We start from the raw sequence: 24,144 nt of genomic DNA, 5'->3' as shown, positions 1-24,144 counted from the left end.
ATACGATGCGGCTGCAAAAACGAAATAAAAAAAAAACTTTTTAAGTTAAACGTATTTAGAACTCTTCCGTGAACCGACAACGGAAATCAATTTAACACGGGGACAGTTGTTAAACAAACAAGATAAGCACAGAAATATATGCCCACTCCTCCAATCAGTGTTGCTATCTGAAACTACACGTGTTAGCAAATACGGAGCCGCGTCGCCAGAAAGAAAATAATCCTTCTATTGAGCGCAGGAATTATCGTGTGCAAACAGAACTATCGCCTGCCGGCTGACAGTGATTGATGTCGTCGGCGGCCACTGTTTGCTCACCAACAAGCTCCTGCCCTGTGTTGCGCAGCCGTGGTCGCGGCCGACGCGTTGCAACACCGCGGGGAAGATGACTCGACCAGTAACCGCACATAATATTCTCAAACTAATCTTAAAACAACTCAAATTATCGGAAGTTAAAAACATTCAGCACAGACAAAGTCAAACATTTTACATATACTTTATACAGAGTGATTGGTTATACGTGTAAAAGTTTAGAAAGAGTGAAACGCATTTACCAGCAAAAATCTATGACACCTAATGTTAATCATCTTTTACAAAGTAATCACTTTGAAATATGTTACATAAATTTATTTTTGTTTTAGTATGTGTCACATAGGCTAGCTAAATTCTATCAATAAAAAATCTGTCGGGTCAAATAGTAAATGATAGCTTATTTAAATATGCAGTCATTTGAATTATTAAAAATGTTTTTTATTACTTAACTTATTTATTATATCTGAAACTATTGACTTTTGAATAAGGTCTACCTTACAATAACTGACAGCGAAGTAAAAGAAAATTAGCTAATATTAACAAAAGTGATAAATGAAAAAAGTGAGATATAAGTATATAATTAAATCGTTAAACAATATATTAAGAATATAATGTGATAAAATGCCATAAAATTATAATAATAGAGGTAGAGACAAAGAATGAGAGGCAGAGCAAAGAAGGAAACTATAAATAAATAGGAGTGTGACGTAAAGGCCACGTGAAATGTGCCAGAAGATTGGTAGAACGATTACGAGAAGACTAAAAGAAGAATGCGAAAATTAAAGTGAATTTTTTAAAGTTGTTAAGAGTCCCTGTCCCAAAAATTATAGAGGTGTACAATGGGCCCCAAAAAGATATACATATATAAGATATACATCCATTCCTTTAAAGATTTTGTGTCTATAACAAATTATCCTGTTAAATACGTTAAAAAATAACATTACACAAATGTTAAATTGTGTTAATTGACTAAGAACTGTGTCGTATAAAAAGGCTTCTAATATTATATTGTAAATAAACTAAACTATTGGTTCAGTAACGATATGTAATTTTTAATAAATTAGAAATTTTAATTAAATATCCTCTTGCTGTTTAGTCACACACACGTCGCAGAGCGCTCACACAATGCACACACTTCATCTTTATATATTAGGGCTTTCGTACCGGAGGTCTTCATCTAGCACAAAAGTTAGAGGACTGTATAAATTTTTAATAAAAAAATATTTATTTTATTAAAAAATAAATATTTTAGCTTTATGTACCAATAAAAATAAATTTCTGTAATAGAGTCTTGCGAATTTGATTTAAATATCAGCAGCAATAAAAACCAATCATGTATTCTACTGGCATGGCAAAATAAATAGAATTAATAAAAAAAATAACGCGTCGTCTATAACATTATCACAACAAACAATGAAAAGTATTGTTATTTTGCCGACATTGTTCATAACTAATTTTGGTTTTTGCAAAATAAAAATGCTCTTAACTTAACGTGCACGCATAAAAACTAAACAAAAATAAATACAAATAGTTTCAACAATTTTCAACGTTTAATAAGCGTAAAATTTGGCTGGACATATGCTAGACCTTTGCCTTTCACATTTTGGGAGAAAGAAAAAAAATGTGACTTTCTAAAAGTAAAGTTTCGGCGGGAACTAATGGAGCGAATATCGACTGCGCTCGTTCCGTATTTCACTTTTAATTCCTGCCCGAACTTCTCTCGCGCTAATTTGAAATGAGACTCAAATTGTTCATATTTTATATTCAAATAATTCATTGAAATTTGATAATCGTATGCACAATTACAGAAAATATGTGTTTAAATAAGGAATGACCATAAATATGGCATATTTCAACATGAATCAAAAAATGTTTTTAGTTTATTTTCCCAAAATGATACAAAACGCATGCACTTCTTCAGGATAACTTCAGTCTTTAAAAATTTTATCAAGTGAGATCACTGGAAGGCTTTAGAGGACGCACCGCTTAACGAAGAGTTGGAACTGATCAGTTGGAAATCTCTTTTGTTACCTTCGCATCTCGGGCGCCTTTGAGACGGAATACTAAACGAGTATTATCGAAAATTGACGGCCCAAGTCGAAGGCCCCCCATGGGACCCTAGAGCCTAATCACTCCACGGAGCGACCTCCACTCACCGAAGCGATCAGCTCAGAGGCTTCCCAGTCCGGTGAAATTGTGGTCACATTGACCCGAGCCGAGGCTTACCAGGGAGCTCTTGAGCTTTGCTAACTTAAAAGAGGTGTCAAGCTTAGCGCCTTCTGCGTCCCGCTCCCTCCTGCACGCGACAATCTGAAACGCCGTTTGGACAGCAAAGTAACATAAAAAAATATAGATAAACAGCTGTCATTTTGGCCTAACGTTAAATCTAAATAATTTTAACTTAATTCTTATTGTTAGTACGGCTGACAGTGATATACTAGGTTTCGGTGCGGATTTCGTGGGTACAGTGGGGTAAATTTATCTCATGTAGGAGGCAGCGTTTGCGGCCGTCACTATCGCATCTGCCAAAGGCGTAGAAGTTTTAGGTGGTGCAAGTCTGACGTATCCTAGAACTAAGATTTTAAACTATTTATTTCATCGTATTGAAAAACCACCAAGCTGCCGTGCCCCAAAGAGCCCGCGGGAGACATAGTTTGGGTCTGTTACTCAATACGCATTTGACATTCGAGGGGCGATCCACTGCACAATCAATGCTTCTTTTTTGACTATCGCTATATTAAAATAATCCTGAAAGATCACTTAAAACTGACATGAAATCATCGATGCTACGTTATTAAACATAAAAGTGAAAGTGGGCTTGACATATGATTCCAAATAAAAGAGAAAAATGGTCATAACAAAGTGATGTACAGGGTGACAGCGTTGACAGCAAGACAATTTTCACTTTCCGATGTCATTTAAATGAAATATTTATTGTCACATGTTAACTTATGTCATCGTCATTATCGCGTCATCCGATAGACGCCTCCTGCAAAGCATAGGCCTTCCCCAAAAGATTTCCACTGTGACCGATTTTGCGCTGTCCGCAACCGCAACCTTAACCATGTCAACAGTTGTTTAGGTTGTGTTTTATGTAAGATTATTAAGTAGAGATTGTTATTTATATAATATAAAAATTAAACGAAATCAATGTTGGAAACCTCTATACACCGCACTGTATCGCCGCAGCTGTGGCGCGCTTACGCGATCGGACCGGAACCGATAGACATTAACCTTGAAACTCATAAATACCGTCCAATAAAAATAAAGCGGCGGAGCACCCATTTGTACGTCAACCTGGCTGTTTAGTTTCCTTCGGAACAACGTTGGACTAGGGTGACCAACGGAATTCTAACATTTTAGGGATACGTCCTAATCACATGTCTCCATTTTAAAAGTTTGTTGTGCAAATTCTCCATTAAAATGTATAGCTATTCCGTATTGAATAGTAATACGGCTTACTTCACACAACAGTATTCCATTTTATTTAGGATAAAGGACTTTTCTGCATTTACAGTTCTGTAATTGGTCCAGGCATTCACTGCTACAAGGGCATTTGCGAATTTCGTGAGTTGGAGGCGGCAAGGTGCAGAAGGTGCCCGGCTTGACACCTCTTTTAAGGCAGCGAAGCTCCAGAGTTCCCGGAGGAACCGCGTCTCAAGTCGTTTCACACTACTACTTCACAGGATTAGGAGCTAAAGTTTCGACTCTTAAAGTATTATAATTTTTACTCAAGTACCTAATGGATATGAAAAGGGTGGAAATTATATAAAAAATAAAAGAAATGACAATGCATTTTAACTTCATGAATTAAAAATAAATCAATACTTTTAATATATCTCAATTTTTTACATATTACACCAGTCAAGTAGTACTTTTTGTCAAAATATTGTTAGTTTGTAAGCTCTCTTATAAAATTACCTTTAAAACTAATAAAAATGGGTTTGTAATTTTATTAATACATTTCAAATATACACGCTTCACTAACTACTACCAGCGCCATCTATCGGTGCCGTTGGAAGTTAAGGCGTTCAGGCATAGAGATGTGTTAATATTTGAAAATCGACATTTTAATTTTGCATTTGCCTGCTTTTCATGTTAAGCATTTTTTATTCATGTTTTTTTTTTAAATAACGTAGTTATCTAGACGAGAAAGTAATAGCATTCAATTACTAATCAATTGCTAATTTTTCCTATTAAGTCTGCACCAAACTATTTTGTAGGATTATTTTAATTTGGACCACGTCACCTTAGATATATGCAAAACTACACTATAGATGTTTTTTTTTAATTGGATATACAACTTGGTAATGAAATGCGCTAACTACACAAAAATTAGAGCATTTCATTAGCTAAGATGATTGCAGCTAATATTTCGTAAAGTCAATTAAACTGCTGCCACAATTAGTTTTACCAACAAAAGCCAGATAAATCTTTTATAATAAGTACAGGATTTTTAATTACATTAAAAACTATGCATGGTAAATACATGCAAAGCTTGTTGCGGGTTTTTAACAGACCATGTGTTCAGTGTCTATCAAGGCAATCTAAGAGATAGACCTTTCAATCCAGAGATAGTGTATTACGTGGCGGCTCTAAAATGAGGCTTCCCATGGAGCTCTCGATCAATGAGTTTTAAGATAACCCTCATTGGTTAATTTTAGATGACATGGTGGTCCACATACTTTGCAACAACCAACTGCAAAAATAATTCGATGTGCTTGTGCAGTGCGAAAGCTTTTAATGAACTTTCTCGTCACTTGGCTTTTTGTGATCTTGACATAGTCATCGTCGTTGCAGCCCATAGACGCCCATTGGAAGGCATAGGTCTCCCTCAAAGGTAACTAAGGGAAAATCAACCATTAAGCCACACTTCACAGGCGGATGGGCGATCGCAGTGTGATATTATGGTATAGGCAGAGGGCGCTGCTGTCCATTCTCCGAAGTTTAATATCAAAACTGGTAATACGACTCTAGGAATAAACAATTTATCGAAAATTAATTGCTAATGTAGATGGCGCTCACACCGTGTATTTTTTTTAGTTTATTTTATAAATATTCGCCTAATTTCGTCATCTTTTCTATTAAAGTTTATATACACCAGTGAAAGTAACGCGTCAAACTATTCATGTTAATAACTGTGGAAACTTCTGATCCATGTTAACAACAATCTGTTATACTTGTTTTTCTCAATGTATTATTAGTCTACATGCTTTCTTAATCTATACAAATGAACAAAATTGGAGTGTCTGTCTGGTAACATTAAAATAACCGCTTTTTTACAGATTCATATGAATATATACCCGGCACATATACCTAAATTACATTTTTTTTTAATTTTGCTCTGTCTATCTGTTCTGGCTAATCTCTGATATGACTGAACCGATTTTGACAGGACTTACACTGGCAGGCGGCTGGTGTATGAGTGACTTAATTTTGTTTTAGAAAAACTCCTATAACAGTTTAATTGCTACATACATAAAGACGAAGTCTCGGGCACAGTTAGTAATAATAAATAAATATGATTTCTATTTAATCAAATTAATATCTTCTGAGATATTTTCTTTAATGAAAACGTATGTAAAAGCTACCAACAAAAATCACAAAATTTTCATTAAGAGCATGTATCCGATCAGAGTATCCCACACTTGTAAAACCGATGGTGATCGTACACGACAACAAAGCGGAGAATTATTGTGTAGCTAATTTGTCTGCATGTCCGACAGAACGCAGGCGGCCGACGATATTGCTTTCGTCGAGCCCGTTGCCAGCAATAAACACGTCCGCGCCGCCCAGCACGCCGCCCAGCGCGCCCACCAAATTATGACAGTCCATTGTGTTACACACTTGTACGCGCCTAACTTCCACTCAGCACAGCACGCATCTTTTTAAGCCTTTCTCATTTTAAGACAATACTTATAAAATTTGATGTCGTATTTTTTGTTGTCACCACAATCTTCCATATCTCTAGTCTCGACCCTGGAATATTGTCAAATACTATTTGATTCCTATATTTGGTTCGCTACGAGCATACCACACTTGGTATGCAAACAAATTAGAGAAGAAGAACATCGCCTCACGGGGGAGTAAAGAGGAGTGTCGCTAAACCTTTTTAGAGTTCTGCAAAAAGTTAATAGAGTAAACAATAATAATTAATAAATAAATATTTGAAACAATAAACAACATTGATAAAATAACTAATAATAGAAATGTGAATTAAGTGCGAAATAGGTAGTGAAAAAAATTGTTGAGCAAATGGTAAAAATAATTAATGTAATGTTGTAGACCTCGGTAGGGAAAGCGAAAGAAGTGAGACGATGTATACAAGGAAAGTATGTAAAGGAACGAAAGGTATTGTGAAGGAAATTAGAGGAAAAAATGAAAGACATTGACACAAGGACGAAAGATGTCCTACCCATGATAATGGTTAAACGAGGTGTCAAAAAAGTACTATTTGATTTGGTGTAATTGTGTAATATAAGGACAGTAACAAATGATTCACAGATAACGCCAGTTTGAGCAGTTTATCCTAAACTTTGTTTTGGGCTGCTAAATCCAGAGGAAGCCCTGCGAAGTCTCAGCTCGGGTCGCTACATGTTGCAGCTCTTACGTAGTTCAGACGGACCTGCCGTGAATTGGCGAAATGACCCGAGGAAGCTTAGGCTTTTTTGTAGGTAATTGCCACCGCTTAGCTAACATTACAACAACGGAAAGCGCTTGGAGAAGAGAATATCGAGAATGATTTTTTCAATGACTCCTTACAAGTTTTAGGTCTATGTAAATGGTCTTTGATTTTATAAAAGTTTAATAAAGTGATATAACTTTTAAACTTCATGCGTTGAACAAATACGATTACGAATAATATTACCACATACATGTACTTTTTAATTTGAAACTCTTCATGTTTTAATATATTATAGTAGAATTTATATCATTATTTTAAAATGTAAATTATTGATATATACTGTAGATTGTTTGAAAAAGACATTTATGTTATCGTAGGCTGTTTTAGATAAATATGGATTAACTTCAACTGTTTTTAATTAAGGTAATTAATTATTACTTTTCTGAGCGGATTCGGGGACAATAATCTTATAAGTTCGTGTTAATTGAAACGTTATTGTGATCATAAATTCACGAGTTCGCTGCGCCGCCATTTTGCAACAGCTGTTACGGAGTCGCCGCCACATAGTTGCGTTCGGAAACTCGTACCGCACGTCCGTTAGGATCGCTGACGGGCTGCAATTTCCGAACTGTCAGTCAGCGCCGAACGCCGTGCACTTCCGGCTGCTAAATTTCTAAACGACCGCACTAGACGTTGTGTTAATGTGGATTTTGTTAGACGAGACCGAAGCTGACGCGCCGCCGACAGAATTGAATCGTCCGATTGCAAATTTAATTAACTCGAATCATATCTAATTTTGTAAAATGAAATGAGCGAACAATATTTAACAAATCAAATTATTATGCGAAGTCACAGGTAAATGCTAGTAACAGAGATCGCAGTAAAAAAAATGCTATTTAAAAAAAAAGAATCTATATGTTATATTAAAGAGCATATAAATGTACTTCCTCATTATTAAAAAAAAAAAAAACTGTATAGATGTAAAACCTCTTTTGCAACCAATATATCAATCATTAGTTTAACAAAATGGCCGTTTTTTATCAAATGTATTTATTTTATAAAAATTAAAATTTAAACACTGTTGATGCTTATAGCGTGTTTTTGAAAGGTCAGCAAAAGCACGTAGTAGCATTTGCTTTTTTAAAGCGTAATGGAATGTTTTTTACAAACACACAAGAAAATTACAGAAAACGTGAAATGAATAAAGTTACATAGCATAGAAGCAAGTATTGATAAAGGCGAATATTGACAAGACGCACACGAGATATTTAAGAACAGACAGATCTAATTAGCACGTGCGCACACTTTAATTAAAGTTTGATAAGTCTTGAAAATGAACAACCAAATCAAAATCTAAAGCTTTTAGCCACCTCAACCGTATTAAATAAAGGTTAATTGAGTTTAATTATATTAAAAGATCGTTATTTTAAAATTATAGTGTAAAGAGTCCATTATTTACGCTGTAATGAAAATATTTTACGTATAAACCCAGCACGTGGGCGCCTGTAACAGTGCATTGGGCGCAGTGTAAGCAAATTAATCACTGGTTTATTTGGACGGTCGGATGAGTTATGGAACAGTAAGCAGGCCATTGGGATATAACAAGGAGCGAGGCTATTTACGAGCTGCCCGCGTTAACCGATGCCAGGATACTTTGTATGTGAGTACTCATTAGGAATAAATAAATATAAATTTAAAAATAAGTTTAAATATGAAAAAAATTACTACAAAAAGTTTCGCCCCCGGGTGGGCTCGAACCACCAACCTTTCGGTTAACAGCCGAACGCGCTAGCCGATTGCGCCACGGAGGCTTGTGGTTAAGTTTGTGAAAATTATCATGAATTAAAACTACAATCTTGTATGACAAAGACAAATATATAGTTAAACTATTCTACCTGAGAAACAAACCTGTTCCGTACCTTTACCTGCAACGAAAGACACAAGAAAGCCGTGTCGAGAAATATCACACAGCGCTCTAAATCTCGGGAGAATCTCAACATCGAGCCGTCAGTTGAAAAACGCTTCGTGTACTCGCTAAGATATTGTTCGAAGCTCTCACTTTGAGGTTATGTTTACAAAATAACTGTTGAATTGAGCTTCAACTTTAGTTCTAATACATTAGTGAAATAAATATTACAGTATTTATCGATGGATAAACTGTTACGGTTCTAAATCATTCAAAGTGAGTCATTGTTCATAGCGTATTGTCATAAAACGAAGTGTATCGACAATAATTAAGTTTGTGGCTGTGTTTGGACGGAGTCAAAATTCTCAGAAAAAAGAAAGTGTCAGCAGCGATGGGTAGCCGGGTGGCTGGTAGCTGCTGCACGGCGTCTGTAGAGCGGGCAGGGCTACCGGGCCTCCTGCGCGACCTGCAACGACTCGCAGACGACCAGGACTCTGCTGACCTGGTCTTCATCCTCGGCACCTCCGAGGAGAAGGTCTTTGCCCATAGGATTATATTGCTGGCCAGGTGAGCCCATCTCGTAAAATATATAACATATAAATACCCAAAGATAAGGCTTTTGAGAACGCCCTATAAGAGATACTACAGAAATATACGCCAAGCGTATTTTCACGCTAGGGAATATTTTACTTAATATTTATTTTCCTTTTTATTATTCTTAAGTCATTTAATATTAAAATAAATTTGGTAAAGTAATATAAAAAGTATAAATACAGATTGTCAAAAGGTGAAAAAAGGTTTTCCCGTACCGGGAATCGAACCCGAGCCTCCTGGGTGAAAGCCAGGTATCCTAGCCACTAGACCATACGGGATTTAGTGATACTATTAAAATAGTAGAATTGTATATAATACTTAAAATCATAATAAATAGTTATTTAATATATTACAATAATTAAAAAAACGACTGAAATATGTATGATTTTTTTTCTCTATCAAAAAGTTTAATATTATGTAGTTCAGGTCTCGTATAAGCTTAATGTTATTCAATTAGCTGCCCGCTTAGAAACTCCGGCAAAGAGCAAAGAAATTATCCCGCTTCATGAATGCACATAAATTTAGCGCGGCGGGCTTTGCAAATGCAAATTCATTTTAGCGCTCCCGGCGTCAAATCCCCGTAATTACCCAATGGAGTGCGCCTCAAGTTCCGCAACCATGTTAAAGGAGTAATTTTTGAATTAATATTCATCGTTACTTCATAAATTTTAATTTCAATGTAATTCTTTTAATAATAAACCCACATCCGTCAGCTCCTAGTAAACCGGCGCTACTTCCACAGCGTGTTAAATATGTTTGTACGCCTTCCTATAGATGGCGCTATTTTAAAATATAGACACATTATTCTGTACATTTTTATTTTCGGTACACAGTAAGTTTATAGAATTTAATAATGTACTATGAACTGTAATAATTAGAAGACTAGTATTTATCTTAAAAACTTGACAACTTTAAGAAATCTTCAGCATATTACTTTCTTCCTTTAATTCTAGTTCTTTAGTTTTTATTCCTAATTCTTTAATTCTAGTTTACTAAATCCGAATTACTTTTGATTGTTGAATTATACCGGATCCATAAGTTATTTACTTATCGCTCGATTGTCCTGGGACAAAAAGGACCTCCCGTAGCAAATAAAAATTACCATTTTACATTGACGCCTCGAAAACGACTTATTTTTTCATCGTATTTATTTCATTACTCAGAAAAAAAATCTCTTTTTACTTTTTAACGTATATTCTTATTGGAATCCTGATAAGCAAACAAAATAATCACAGACCGCGGCCGTTTGTAAAAACGAAGTAACTTTCGTAACTGATCAATTAAATTGTATTAACATTATTTACGATGCGGTTTCTGTACGGAGCGTAATCAGCGGAAAAACGCCGCGGCGGCAAAATTAGTTTGCAAAGTTTCGTGAAATTAATGCAGCGAAGTACATTATTAATAACAAGAAGGCAACGCTTATCGCTGGCAAGTGAGATTAATTGCGCGAAACTTGGCCGCGGCGGCGCAACTTCCCGCATCCATCAGCCTCCGCGCCGGCCGCAGATGTGCCCGCCGGATACACGAAGCACCCACGCACTGCTGGCTAAAACAAAATAAACAAACTTAGTATAACCTATTCCTTCGGAAACAATTTGCATATACAGTTTTATTTAGGCGCCATCTATGTGAAACAATAGTCAACATTTACACGAGTGTCAATTTGGTAAAATTAATTTAACCAATGAAAGTAATAAGAATCACGTAAGATTTTTGGTTTTACTTTATTTTATTTTATTAATGTACAAAAAACAATCAGTGTAGTAAAAATATTACAAAAATATTTACAATTATTATAATATGATACAAAAAAGGGTTCCAACATTTAAAATGATTGTACTGTATAGATATAATGTGATTTATATTTTTTTTGTAATACAGATGCAAATATAAAAAAACATAAAAATTATTATATTCTACATCTTCTGGATAATTAAAATATGAAACTTTAATAATAATTTTACGTAATTTAATATAAAATGTTTGGATAGTTGAACACAAGCTGACAAGAAAGCGATGTACAATGATGGCTGCAAGGCGGACGTGTCGGCGGGGGATGCATTTATTTGATTTCACAGCTCCGGCCCTCGCGCGCGCCGTCCAACTTTCGGCATAACTTGCCAACTTCAAGCAACTTAAGTTTTTCCGCCGCCGCACTGGACCACATGTCCCGGAATAATTTCGTCTATTTACATGTAAATTTAACATCTGCCTGGATCCATACGAAATTGCGGACACTAGCGTCACCACACAAACTATTTTAATTTTTTATATCACTCCTCCTAAATTTGTATTGAGGGTAAGAGATGAACCGGCTATGATTTTTGAAAAATAAGTTAAAAATTAAGTATACTCTAATGTGTTTTTGTGCGGTGGATAAAAATGGTTTACCAAAATCTATTCAAATTTTTTTTTAAGTCTAACGTACAAAATAAATGAAAACCCTTCAAAATAACTGGAAATTGCTTAAACGTGTGACCATTATACTTCATAGTCTAATAAAATGCAAACTCTCTTGTGGTAATCTGGTTCAAAATCTCTTTCTCTCTCTTAATAAGTTGAGTTATTCAGTTGTCACATAGTCGATGATTAGTTTTAACAATCTACTGTTTTTCTACTATTTAATTCCACGTATAGTATTTAGTATACACCTAAGCTAATTATTAAATGAAAGTAAACTAAATTTTCCTGCCTTAAGGTGTCCAAAATTTTTCCAATATTTTAAGATATATAGTCTAGTTATTATTTTGCACCGGTTCTCCAGTTGGATCTATCTTTTACCTTGCTTTACCTCACTCCCCTAAGTGCTGCCCCTGCGTTCCTTCTAGCACAAGTAATACGATGCAGCAATAGCTTGATCTGGGAACTGCCACGCTCACGGTTTCCTTGGGATTTTCCAAACATAACTTGGATCACTTTGTGGGTTTCTTCCTAGGGCCAGTAGGTCTTGGAGATAATAAACACACGAAGTCCAAAGTCTGTATATCCAAATTTTTTTTATGTTGAAGTTGATGCTGTTAGCGCGAGGCTTTTACAACTTCATCGGTTCTGAGTTTACGGAACGTAAGGTTACTTAGACTTATATCAAGCTTAGCCCATATTTATGCCGATTTAAAACTATGAAAACAATGTTCGACCAATAAAAATCGATTGTCAATCACAAGCTGAGAAGTATTGTGGAGTGCTCTCTTTCGCACCATTTATATTAATAATTATATTTCTGTGGAATTCCCCTTTTCGATGCGCCGCTGACGATGTGGCTATGTAGTTTCTACAACTACAAGGAGCCAAGGTCTATGTCCAATTCAATCATCAGAATTCACACATCTCCAGTACCTCAACGTTGGTTAATTTATTATACAAGAAATCTACACATTGTGTAGCAGAACTCACTTTTAACAAGTTTTAGAAAAGTCGAAACTCACATTCTCGTGTACTTCAGTTAACAAAGTCAATACGATTTGATAACGTTACATTATAAAGATAAGTGTTGTCAATGCCACATTGTAAGATTTATTCAATTAGAAATTGAAGTGCGGTCAATTGAAGTCGTTGCAGTTGACTCAATATTGACCGGCAGCACGCTGCAATTTCCTGCAATGGCAATAATTCAGCTCTATTCACGACACGGGAAGTGCAGCGAACACGGCGCACTTACACAGCAAAGCGTCCCGATGTTGTACATCGAATAAATCCTAACGAATTATTTATAATTGTTTTTCTTTAAGTTTTAGCGGAAATTTATCTCGGTTGATGATACGCTAGTAAGGTAGTGCTGAAGTGGATGAATTAATATTTAAAAATAAGGTCAATAGAGCATTCTTCTTCATTCATTCTCTTCATCATTGCGACTTCATTTCCGCTATAAATTATGGAGAAAGTACTCAAACAATAAAAAGCCTGACCTCGCGAAAGATGGCTGCTAACCAATATTCTCTTGTATAAAAATTCATTACGCCATTAATAATTTGAATCTAATTAACAAAAGTTCAAATGACTTCCGGAATTGTGTAACATCGCTTCAATATTTTAAAAGTAAATTACTAACTCTCCGGGTGGTAATCCTTTTCCACCATAGATGGCGCTGGCTGTCTAACGTTCAAAAACCATACATATGTATATTAAATGTCATAACAATTTAGTTTTAGAATAAAGTTATATTTATTTCTAAAAATTACATATGTTCACATGATTTTTAATTACTTTATATTATTATTCAAACTCCTACAGGTTTACCACTATATTTTATTAACCTTTTATATATGTAAATTCAAAATATCTTTATTCAAACAGGCATTTATAAGTACTGTTGAATCGTGGATTATTTTCATGATGCTTCCGCTCTTAGTGGAAAAGGGGCAGTTACGTTTATCTGCTTTCGCTACAGCGGCGAAGAGCCTGAGGGAACTAATCATCTTCATAGGCCATAATATGACTGGCAGTACAGATAAAAATCAGATCCGTCGACTTAGCTGAGAATCACCTGTAACTTTCTTGGTCCTTTTGATCTCTGGGCGTGGAGCTCAGGGGAATCCGATGCGCTGGTTGAAGTAGCCGGGAAGTTAAGTTCGATAGATGCCGGCACGCATTTCTTTGGAATAAAAGCGGAGACTTTTTTCCCTTAGACGAGGCTGCATGAGCGGCGATCATTGACAGGGCTGGGGAATTGTGAAAACTTTTCAAAGGATCTCTCATATATTACTGATGAAAGAAGCCATTTTGTTCACGTAAAAAAAGACTATGTGCATATATTTATGAGTCAACAGTAGACTAGTAGGTACACACTGGTAGCACTTTTCCTTTGCATCAACATCTAATATAAATAAAATATATCTATGAAAAGAATTTTGCTTAGAAAATATATAACGACGCTTGCATATTTATAAAGTACATTTGAATAGCGCTTTCCAGATAAAACCGCTTAAATACCACGCACAGCGTCCGTAAAAACCGACCGGTTCGGACAGTACAACTTCGATTGCGGCGATGCGGGTAGTCATTAAGAAACTCTGTATTTTCGCGCGCTTTGTTCAGCGTCGGCTGCCATGTTGCGACGTGACGTCATCGAGCCGGGCGCTCCGGCGCGCGGGGCTGCGGTTTCGGTGTTTTGTTAGAATTCGCCGCGACAGCCGCACAATAGATCCACGCGACGGTTCAAATTAAACTTAATACAATACACTTGTTAAATTACTTACGAACAAATAGAGAATGTGTCGTGTGGGTATACAACAATCTGTTTCTACATCTCTTTGTGTGCCGTATTGAGTATACGGTAAATTTATAACAAAAGCCCCACGTCAGTTAAAATAATGTGTTAATCAAACTTTTATGCGAATGGATAAAATACAAGTAAAGGTCATTTTTGCCATATTAAAAGAATTTATAAATAAATATATTTGAATCACTGGTCGACCACGAGACTACGCATGCGCTGGTCCGAACCTCGCTTGATGCATTACACCAGTGATTTCCAAAGTGGTCTATATCGACCCCTAGGAGTCTATGACAACATGCAAGGGGTCTACGTCAGCGAAAAAAATTTGGGGGTCCATGAAATGAAAATGGGGGTCCACGATAGTGGATCTGAAAACATACACTGATAGTACCTATTTACTTACATCATACTATCTCATAATTTCAAAACATTTACATTACTTATAAAAGTACCTATGAAGTAAAAAAATATTATTAATGTTTATAAAATTGTGTAAGTTGTAGGATGTTGGTATTCGCTTTGTGGTCGCAATATATTTTGAACATACACTAAACTTCACTACAGTTAGAAATTTACAGGAGGTCAATATCAGGTAAAAAGGGGGTCTACCCAACACGGAAAAACATGGCAAGGGGTCTACGACACAAAAAAGTTTGAGGAACTCTGCACTACACCGAAGATCGGCACATGTGTCGTAAATAGTGCGCCAAAATTTTTCAAATAAGGGTCACAATCCTTAGCGGTGAGGGATACGAAGAAAGGATTTTCAGGATATGCTCTCAACTATATTTAAAATATTTTAGTATGAAGTGTGATAGAGATAGTGAAGCCCAAGAAAAGAATGTTTATTGAGGACTCACAGAATGCGTTTGGAGCCAATTGATTCTAGTTTCAATTAAATTGTGGTTTTCTGGTGTTCTTATCTTATTAGTGATAGTGATGATAATATTTATGAAATAGTGTGATTAGAAGGTTTGACGGCCTAATGGCAGAAGCATTTATAGACGTTTCCACACATTTCATAGCTGATTTATATATAGCCATAAATATCGTATAATCTACAATAGATCAATTCTTAATTTAATTTATAACTAATAATAGAATTTAAATAATGTGAATTACTGATTTATTTTCCAGATCAATTTTATTTCCTTCCAAGTAATCCCACTCCGATAAAACTCGCTTTTGCCAACACTTTTTTCACTCATCGAGACAATCGGAATAGTCTTTTTCCGGTATAGCCTTCGAGACCTTTAATTCTGTTGTTGTTTGCGTAATAGCCAGAAGTCAAGCGAAGCCAAATTAGGCTAATATGGTGATTACGGAAAGATATTAGTCGAGTTTTTGGCAAAAAAAGACAAAACATCCTTCAAAATGGTCTGAGCCAAATGATATTCCAGCACTATGAGCGAGGTGTGTAATTGTCCATCCACAATTTTCAAGGTACAAATCTTTGATTTTTTGGACGTGGCCTCGATTTTAAATGACGATTTCATCTTTCTTCTTGATCACAGTATAAATTGCTTTCAAAATTGACTCTACCGGAATTCTTCTTTTGAAGAACATTGATCACTTAAGGATTTCAACTGCCAAATAATGTGAAAGAATATATAAGGCCAGTAATAATAAATTACGTGACAACCTATATTACTTTTTTTTGTTTTTATGGCCCCCGCTATTGGGGGCCTCTCGTACCCCCTATCTTTTGTGGGACAGGGACTTTTTGGGCAAATTTATTTAATTTCTCACAGATTTTTTTAATATTTCTTTCGCTTCTTTCATACTTCACATTGTCTTTCGGTCTATTCTTTCATTCCACAATTCTACTGTCTTTCCCTTTTGCTCTGTATCACCTTTCATTCATTCCTCATTTCTTTTTACATTTTCTTAAATTACATTGTTATTTTATATCACATTTTTATTACTTAGATTCTATAATTATTTTATATCACTGTATTATATATTATTTTGCTTTTATTTTGTCTTTATTATTTATTTATTTGCAATATTTACTTTTTATTGCTTTCTATAGCATTATTTATAATTTTTTTACAGCGGGTGATGAGTGAATTTTTGGTCTCTTTTTCGCTTATCAGGGAGGCTATTGACTCCTCCCTGATTTTTACGCCAGACCTATATTACTTTGTAATGTGTTCAATTGAGAAATTTAAACTTCAATGGAGATCGAGGCACGCGCAGTTGGCGACGCACGGCGCGCGGCCGCGGCCGGTCTAACTTTTCTCGTTTGCCGCGGAGTGGCGCCTGCTTAAGTTCTTTTTGCTCCGCGACACGTTTCGATTCGGGAAGCTGTAATTATTTCCAGTTACGCCCCCCACCCCCACCCCCCGCCCCAGTTCCGACGCGAGCCCGCTGTGTTCATAACTTAAATTGAACACGAAACGAGTGTTTTTCATAAATAAAATGTTTTTTGCTTCCCACTGTTCCTTTATTCACTTGTATACATCACGAGAACTTTGACAGAAGAGTCCAAATTGATAGAACTGACGATCAGATTGTACTCTCTTATAATGGCATCTTTCAACTTAAAGCTACGAGGCCTCCAAGCGCATCCTGATCTGAGAAGAGCCCACAAAAAACTCAGAAATATTTTTACATGATCACTCTTTGTTATATTTATTCAGATTTATAAACTAGTAGATCTGTTAGATTTAGTGCCATAATTATTACTTCTGTGGAAGTCTTATAAAGACCATCGTATTTCGAATCAAATGTGATTTTCATTGCATTGTTATCCATTTTGGTTTATTTCTGGATCCTCAACGAGAGTCAAAAGTTTTTATCTTACAATTATCTGAATATATTTTTATGTGGAAAAGGTACATAAATACGAATAATTAAGAAATGCTACACAATATCCCATTTTAAAGCCGAAGGAAGTGCTCTTTTACAATTTCTTTTAACGCTGACAGCGATGTAGTGCATCTAACTGGTTCTGGTAACTCATTCCATAACCTGATAGCGACAACAGTTCTCCATAAACATAGTAGAATGAGCAGGCATAGTCAATTTCAGGTTCTTCGATGATCTAAGCTACTTATCATGTGAGTCACGCAAAAAAAATCTAGATTTAAGGTGAGAGGGAGTAAGCGGGTTAAACAAGATACTATATAGAAGAGAAAGGATGCGGGCATTCCGGTGAAGTCGAATCGGCAACTACTTGAACTTATTATGAAATTCAGAAATATGGTTATATTTGCGCAAAACAAAAATGAACCTAATACAAATACTCTAAAGGTGCTCGAAATTACTAAGATGTTCTTTAGCAGAATTAATATAGCTGCCATCAGCTCAGTCAAAAATTGGAAGGAGAAGGGATTGAATCCAGTCACACCTCCAGTGAAATCTTGATAGCCTAGGATAGGATAGGATAGGTAGTTGCGTAATCTTCGCAAGGACGCCGCAGACGTAAGGACCTCAATATGTTTAAGCTGAGCTCCCCGTGTGAATGCTCTATCCAGGTACAACCCGAGATTTTTAACATGATCGCTAAATGAGATAATGGTATCGTCACAAATTGTACAAGGAAACTGCGACCAATTTACCCCGCTCAGCGTTCCAGGGCTGCCGATAACAATGACTATCATTCTGCACGGATTTACTTTAGAGCCTTGCTCCGCTCACAAATATGATTCAGGTCAGAATTTATTATCGCAACCTCGTCGATCAGCTTCCCCGACGGTGCTTGAATATAAATCAGATCGTAAATATTAATATTTAAAAACATAAAACAAACCGGCTATTCAATAGCGCGTAATGAAACAGACATCAATTGGTCCTTACGTACAGCAAACTACAAGGCGGTGGCAGCGCGGCGGCGGCGCGGCGGCGCGGGCAAGGACTTTGTAATTTTCCTCTATTCAGGAGCGGCTGCTGGCCTCGTCGCAAATTACAGACCACCATCGCCTGCCTTGTATCAGAGCACTGCGTCTAGCAACAGCGTCGGAATAGAAATGTATATCGTGCTAATTTTCCTTTACGGTACATTAACTTTTGCTGCATATAGTGTAAGATCTTTTAAAGGGTGAATATACAGTGGATATACTGTCAAATAATGTAACACGCCCTACTACTATGTCCAAAATCAATGGTTTCAGAAATTATTAATAACATAATGAAAATAGTACGTACTATAAATTTATAGTTTACTTTCTGTCTCTGCAGACGCAGAACTACTAGAAGTTACGGGCCCGTCGCAATCCAATAAAAAAAACTTAAATTAATATAACTTATTTCAGAGTGATCACATTATAAAGGTTGATTAAAATAGGTGTGATATAATTCACATCTTTAAAGCTTTTCCACTTATGACTAATCACCTGTATAATAACATCAAACTTGTAAAGAGTGTATGCTATTTGCCTAATTTCTTGACAACTAGCACTTGTGAAGCTCTTTCACACTTCATTGAAGGTAATTCTTACCTGTTTAATAAAGAGACTTTCAAATATAATTAAAAAGAAATTGATCGATGAAATTTTTTTAATTTGGAACAACTTTAGCTATAAAACAGTAAGACACGTCAATTTATATATTCGTTATATTTTGTCACCTATAAGAGTCATCTTTGTGTGAAAGGTTGCACTGAGATTGTGTAGACTGCCAATAATTATGAAGGCGGAATTCTGATTTTCAAATTGCCGCCAATTTGTGACTAGATTAAATGATATTTACGTGAAAAGATTACAAAAGTGTTCTGTTTTCAAATTTTAAAATTCTTCCTTTTATATTATTTCGAAATGGCCAGTTCTGTGAATTTTCAGTGTCACCAATGATACATACATAATTTATTAAAAAGTGTTTAACGCTATTGAGGGCACATTTCTTCGCGTATTAACCCAGAATGTGTTGCTGTTGTTATTCAGACACTTTTTTTTAAGTTTTCATTATAGCAAACAATCGAGTGTCGGTTGGATTGTCTACGGCATATTGGAACCAGTATGATAAACACATGTCGAATGACAGCTCAGATGAAGGTCACTTCTCAGCCTCAAAATCTGATAACATTTTCTTAAATGACGTCCCGTGACGAGCTCTCGAACTTCAGAGCTCTCCCACCTTAAAGCTAGTGAAGGTGTAAACGGTAATGCGCAATAAGCATTCTGTGGTACCAATAACGATGTCAACGAAGAAGTGTTGCCAGCTAATAAAGCATGGAGATTCTTGGAAGAGCTGTTAGTTTGCGTGCAGCGAAGTTGAATTAATAATTCCGTGTTAACATGGCAACATTCGTTACAAAAAGCGAGTGCGCCGCGTGCAGTTCCTTAACGATCACATGAATGCAGTTAACAACGATGATTGCGTAGATTTATGCAATTAATTGTGAATTTCAAAACGTTTTTACGACTCTCATTAAAACTACTTCAGAACGTAATGAAGTCATGTAGTTTCAGAACGCAACCGAATTAATTGCTCTTTTACCAACTTATACAAATATTTGATATTGCAATAGATATATAACAATAACCAATTTGGTGGAAAAGATCCGCATTTTCGATACGAACCAAAAAACTTTAAAATCATAATTTTTTTTCTTATTCATACTAAATATATATAAACATTTTTTTCTCTTAGATATTACAAAATTAATAGAATAGATATAGTAAATAATAAACAGACTTGTTAGTCAAAATATATGTATAATTATGTTTACATATAGATATATATATAAATGTTTTTTTTTATATTTTACAGACATACGCAATAAAATTAGTGCTTTTTTCCGTTGTTAAATTAGTGCTGTTTTTCACATACGCCTTGTTTTGTATTGACTTTCATAAGACATATCTGTTGAACTAAATAATTAATATTTGGTACAACAGATATGTCTTGATCTATTACCAATAATTAAATATTTTAATCAGTAGCGATCTATACATTCTTTTAAAATATTAAAACTTGTGGAAATTAACTACCACATGTAAATTATACATTTACATAAAAATGAATTATCCTGTTTGGGACAAGGTATTCGCTTCCGAAATAAAATCCTTGAAGCAAATTTACTTTAATACGCGATATATTCAAAGCAATATAAGAAAACATCGACGTGACATATATAGGGTGGGCCATAAATTTTTGCACTTTTGAAACATGTGTAGAAATAAAAGTACAAATGCTATTTTGTTTATGATTTATTTATCGTAATTATCATTTATTAAAATTTATTTTTTAAAAATTACATCGTCGAGATGTGCTCCGTCTCGCCGTTGGCCCCTTACTCTCACGGTTTGGGAGAAATCAAGTGTTGCTATTTGCAAAAATTTTTGGCCCACCCTTTATTATATAGGAGACAAACATGTTTGGTATGAGTCTCATGCTTTTACGTGACATATGGAATATTATAACACGAAAAATTTGTACAATTAGCGTTAAATGAGTAACTATCGAGTTTCTTACCTATTTGAAATAATTAATATCTATCTTTATGTTATAAAATATACTAATTCATTCCGTGTGTAAAAGAGAAATGTCCAAAGAACATTTCGTCTATTTGTCTGAAGTTCGACTATCACGTTTTACTTAATAAAGGTGACAAGGAAATTAATTTGAGTAGAAAAGCTTGTTTATCCATCAAGTTGTGTAAACGGCGAGCGCCATCGCTCAAGAAGCACAAACATAATTTGGCGCGCGGCGTCCGCCATGATTGATGGAGCGGTCGCGCGCGACACGCGACGCCGCTCCGAGCCACCGCGACAATGTAGAATATTAAAAAATAAATTTAAATACAACAGATAACACAAAAATCTAGAAATTTCACTATGATAAATATGTTATAACTTATTTACATATGTTTAATTACAATTTCACAATATATTAAATAACTATATAATATTTGAACATATATTAACGAATTTGATCAATTTCTGAAAAGTATATCTTAACAAAAATTTATAAATATTGTTGTTAACTTTAATATTATTATACTGTTTATTAATTTAATCATGTTATTATCCAGCAATCGCTCAAGTACGACATGAGAAGCATGACGGAAGAGCTCAATCTGATAGAAATTGGAGATTAAACCCCCCTCTAACGACATTTTTCAACTTAAAACTGCCACAACGAACTCAGACGGTTTTTCTCGTGATCTCTTTTACAATGTCCTTAATACATAAAGCAATCTCAAACTCGGTTGTCACTTAAAAAATCTTCCACACTATAAAAGAATATTTAACAAATTTTAATTTTTTTATTGTCGCGACGCATCTTTTCAGGTATAAGCCGCGTCAATTCAACAACGCGGGACTATTGCGGATTGTTGGTTCTATCCGTAGGCCAGTCCAAGTCTAAGCTTTGTTTGTGAACAGTGCGAATCTATGTCATTTACATACGAGCGTTTTAAACTACTTACCTATAACTCCTTTTACATACCGTAATTAAAAATATTTACTTGCAAATGGGCGCCATCAATAGCTGAACTAGTTTACTACGATCTAACAATTTAAATTACAATGTGACATTCAAAAAAATTTCTTTGTCAATAATTTCATTTTTTTTATCTGTTTTAATATTAAGGTTAAATTCATCAATAGGAATACACACATTATTATGAAATAGAAGAAAATATTACGTTTTCACAATGTTGAAATTATTGCCATATTACTTAACAAATACCGAAGCTTAGACCTTATAATCGTAATAAAGCAATCTGGTAACTTTACGTAAGGTTCTAAATTTGACTGTAAAATCTGTCATAATTCAATAAGACTAGTATTTGTAACCAGCGACCTTCTTTGTATTTTAAAAAATACATCGACATTGTCAACCTATTGGATGCAAACTTTATGCTTTGTGTTATTCGTATAAAGCTCAAATTTAAATACCTATGGTATACGAAAATTAGGACAAATAAACTAATCTTGAGTAATTTTTAAATATCCCAAAAGCACAGAGGTAATCATTTTGAAAACCGCAATACTACATTATTACATCATCAGGAAAGCGATAAGTGCGGACTAAAAGAGTAGTTAAATGTATTTATTGTATCTAAAAATATAACCGATTATTCCAAAATAGCATTAAGCACGATCAATATTAATCAGCTGTGGCGACACTCGCGCGCTGTCAGCGTTCGCGCGCTTTCTCCATCCATCATGGCGGACCGCCTCGCCCCGCGCCCCCTGCGCCCCCCGCGCCGCCCCGCGCGGCCCCATACGAATTGTGTTCGAGCGACGGGGCCGTTATCCCATTTCGTTTACATATTCTTAACTAAATTACGCAGCTCATATTTCATTTCTCTTGACAGAATCCTTATACCTTATGCTGTATAGGAAATATTTGAAATATGGTAGATTATAATGCTTTCTGAACATTGCATAATTTTGTAAGAGAGAGGATATTTTCCTGTGTGATACTCTTAGTTACATATAATACTTTTTTTGCTTAAAGCACTGCCCATTACTTGTATATTGATATTTTTAAAAAGCACCGGAGAAGAACATGCGTTAAAATAATTACGGTAATGCGATATAAACAATTATAAATTCTGATGAACCTGCTTTTTGGAAGTTTATATTCTTAGTTCAGAAATACAGTACGAAGAGAATTCTTTTTAGTGGTACATTTTAGCTTTAGGTCAGAGTGATCACCATTGTGTTATGCAAACTATATTTCAGCTCAAGGGTGCTGCAGCTAAGCATATAACTAAATACTATAACTAAATACCATTCCATATTTCAAAGCAACTGCAAAAAGTCATGCTAGAGAACCTGCATAAAACAGATAAGAGCAGAACATATATATTAGGTAAGTGCTTACCGGATAAATAAAAAATATAAATACTAACTTTGTCTACTTTGTTAGTGCCTTTAGAATATAACTTCGATGGTGGAAAATGATCCAACGTGTAATGTGTAATATTTCCTTTTAGTAGTGCACAGGACAAACTGTACTGTTCCGTAAGCTTTTTAAAATTCTTTGCAAAAGACTTTATACTGCTAGAAATTAAAATATATATAACATATTTCAGGGCGATCACTTAATGCAGTGTGATTAGTAATAGGTATTAAAACTTTTCGCTGCCAACTGAGCTATACATTCGCCTCCTTTAATTGTACCGTCAGAAGTTATTGGCCGGATGCAATCCGATAAAGATATGAACTAAAATAAAATATGTCAGGGTGATCACTTTATATACACAGGTATAAAAGCTTTTAAACAAGTAACTTATCACCGCAGCACAAACTACAAAAGTTTAACTGTACGAATCAAAGTTAAACTTAGCGAAAGAAATATATATCTTGAACGCAGCCCAAAGCGTTTTGTTCTCCTTAAGATCGTTATAAAATGAACATTAAGTAATTGTTTAAAAAAACAATCTCTGTTGATGTAAGTCTGTTACAACCATTAGAACACCGCACACCCGCAGAATGCGCTGATTAATGATGTTGGGTAAATTTTGCGAAGCGATCAGACGAGACGCGCCGATTAATTACATTTCGCTACCATTGATTGATGGCTTGATACAGGAAT

General features: G+C 35.2%; 1 protein-coding gene and 2 non-coding genes across 3 annotated transcripts in view; 1 reads left to right on the top strand and 2 right to left on the bottom strand.

Annotated features, from left to right (window-relative positions):
* Positions 1 to 8,671: 8,671 nt before the first annotated feature.
* Positions 8,672 to 8,745, bottom strand: TRNAN-GUU (transfer RNA asparagine (anticodon GUU)). Its single transcript has one exon. It is a non-coding gene; the product is annotated as a tRNA-Asn (tRNA).
* A 239-nt stretch (positions 8,746 to 8,984) lies between these two features.
* Positions 8,985 to 24,144, top strand: part of LOC137919404 (BTB/POZ domain-containing protein 19) — a 29,268-nt gene continuing 14,108 nt past the window's right edge. Inside the window, exon 1 of the mRNA XM_068762472.1 lies at positions 8,985 to 9,407. Coding sequence (XP_068618573.1) covers positions 9,232 to 9,407 — 176 coding nt within the window. The 5' untranslated portion in view covers positions 8,985 to 9,231. The remainder of the gene's footprint in view (positions 9,408 to 24,144) is intronic.
* TRNAE-UUC (transfer RNA glutamic acid (anticodon UUC)) lies at positions 9,641 to 9,712 on the bottom strand. The gene has a single exon. It is a non-coding gene; the product is annotated as a tRNA-Glu (tRNA).

The sequence above is a fragment of the Battus philenor genome, unplaced genomic scaffold, assembly GCF_028537555.1.
Source record: "Battus philenor isolate CCGP_79_NKW_IND1 unplaced genomic scaffold, ilBatPhil1.0.hap1 SCAF_16, whole genome shotgun sequence".
NCBI classification, from domain to species: Eukaryota; Metazoa; Arthropoda; class Insecta; order Lepidoptera; family Papilionidae; genus Battus; species Battus philenor.
This window is presented reverse-complemented; position numbering and strand designations above follow the sequence as displayed.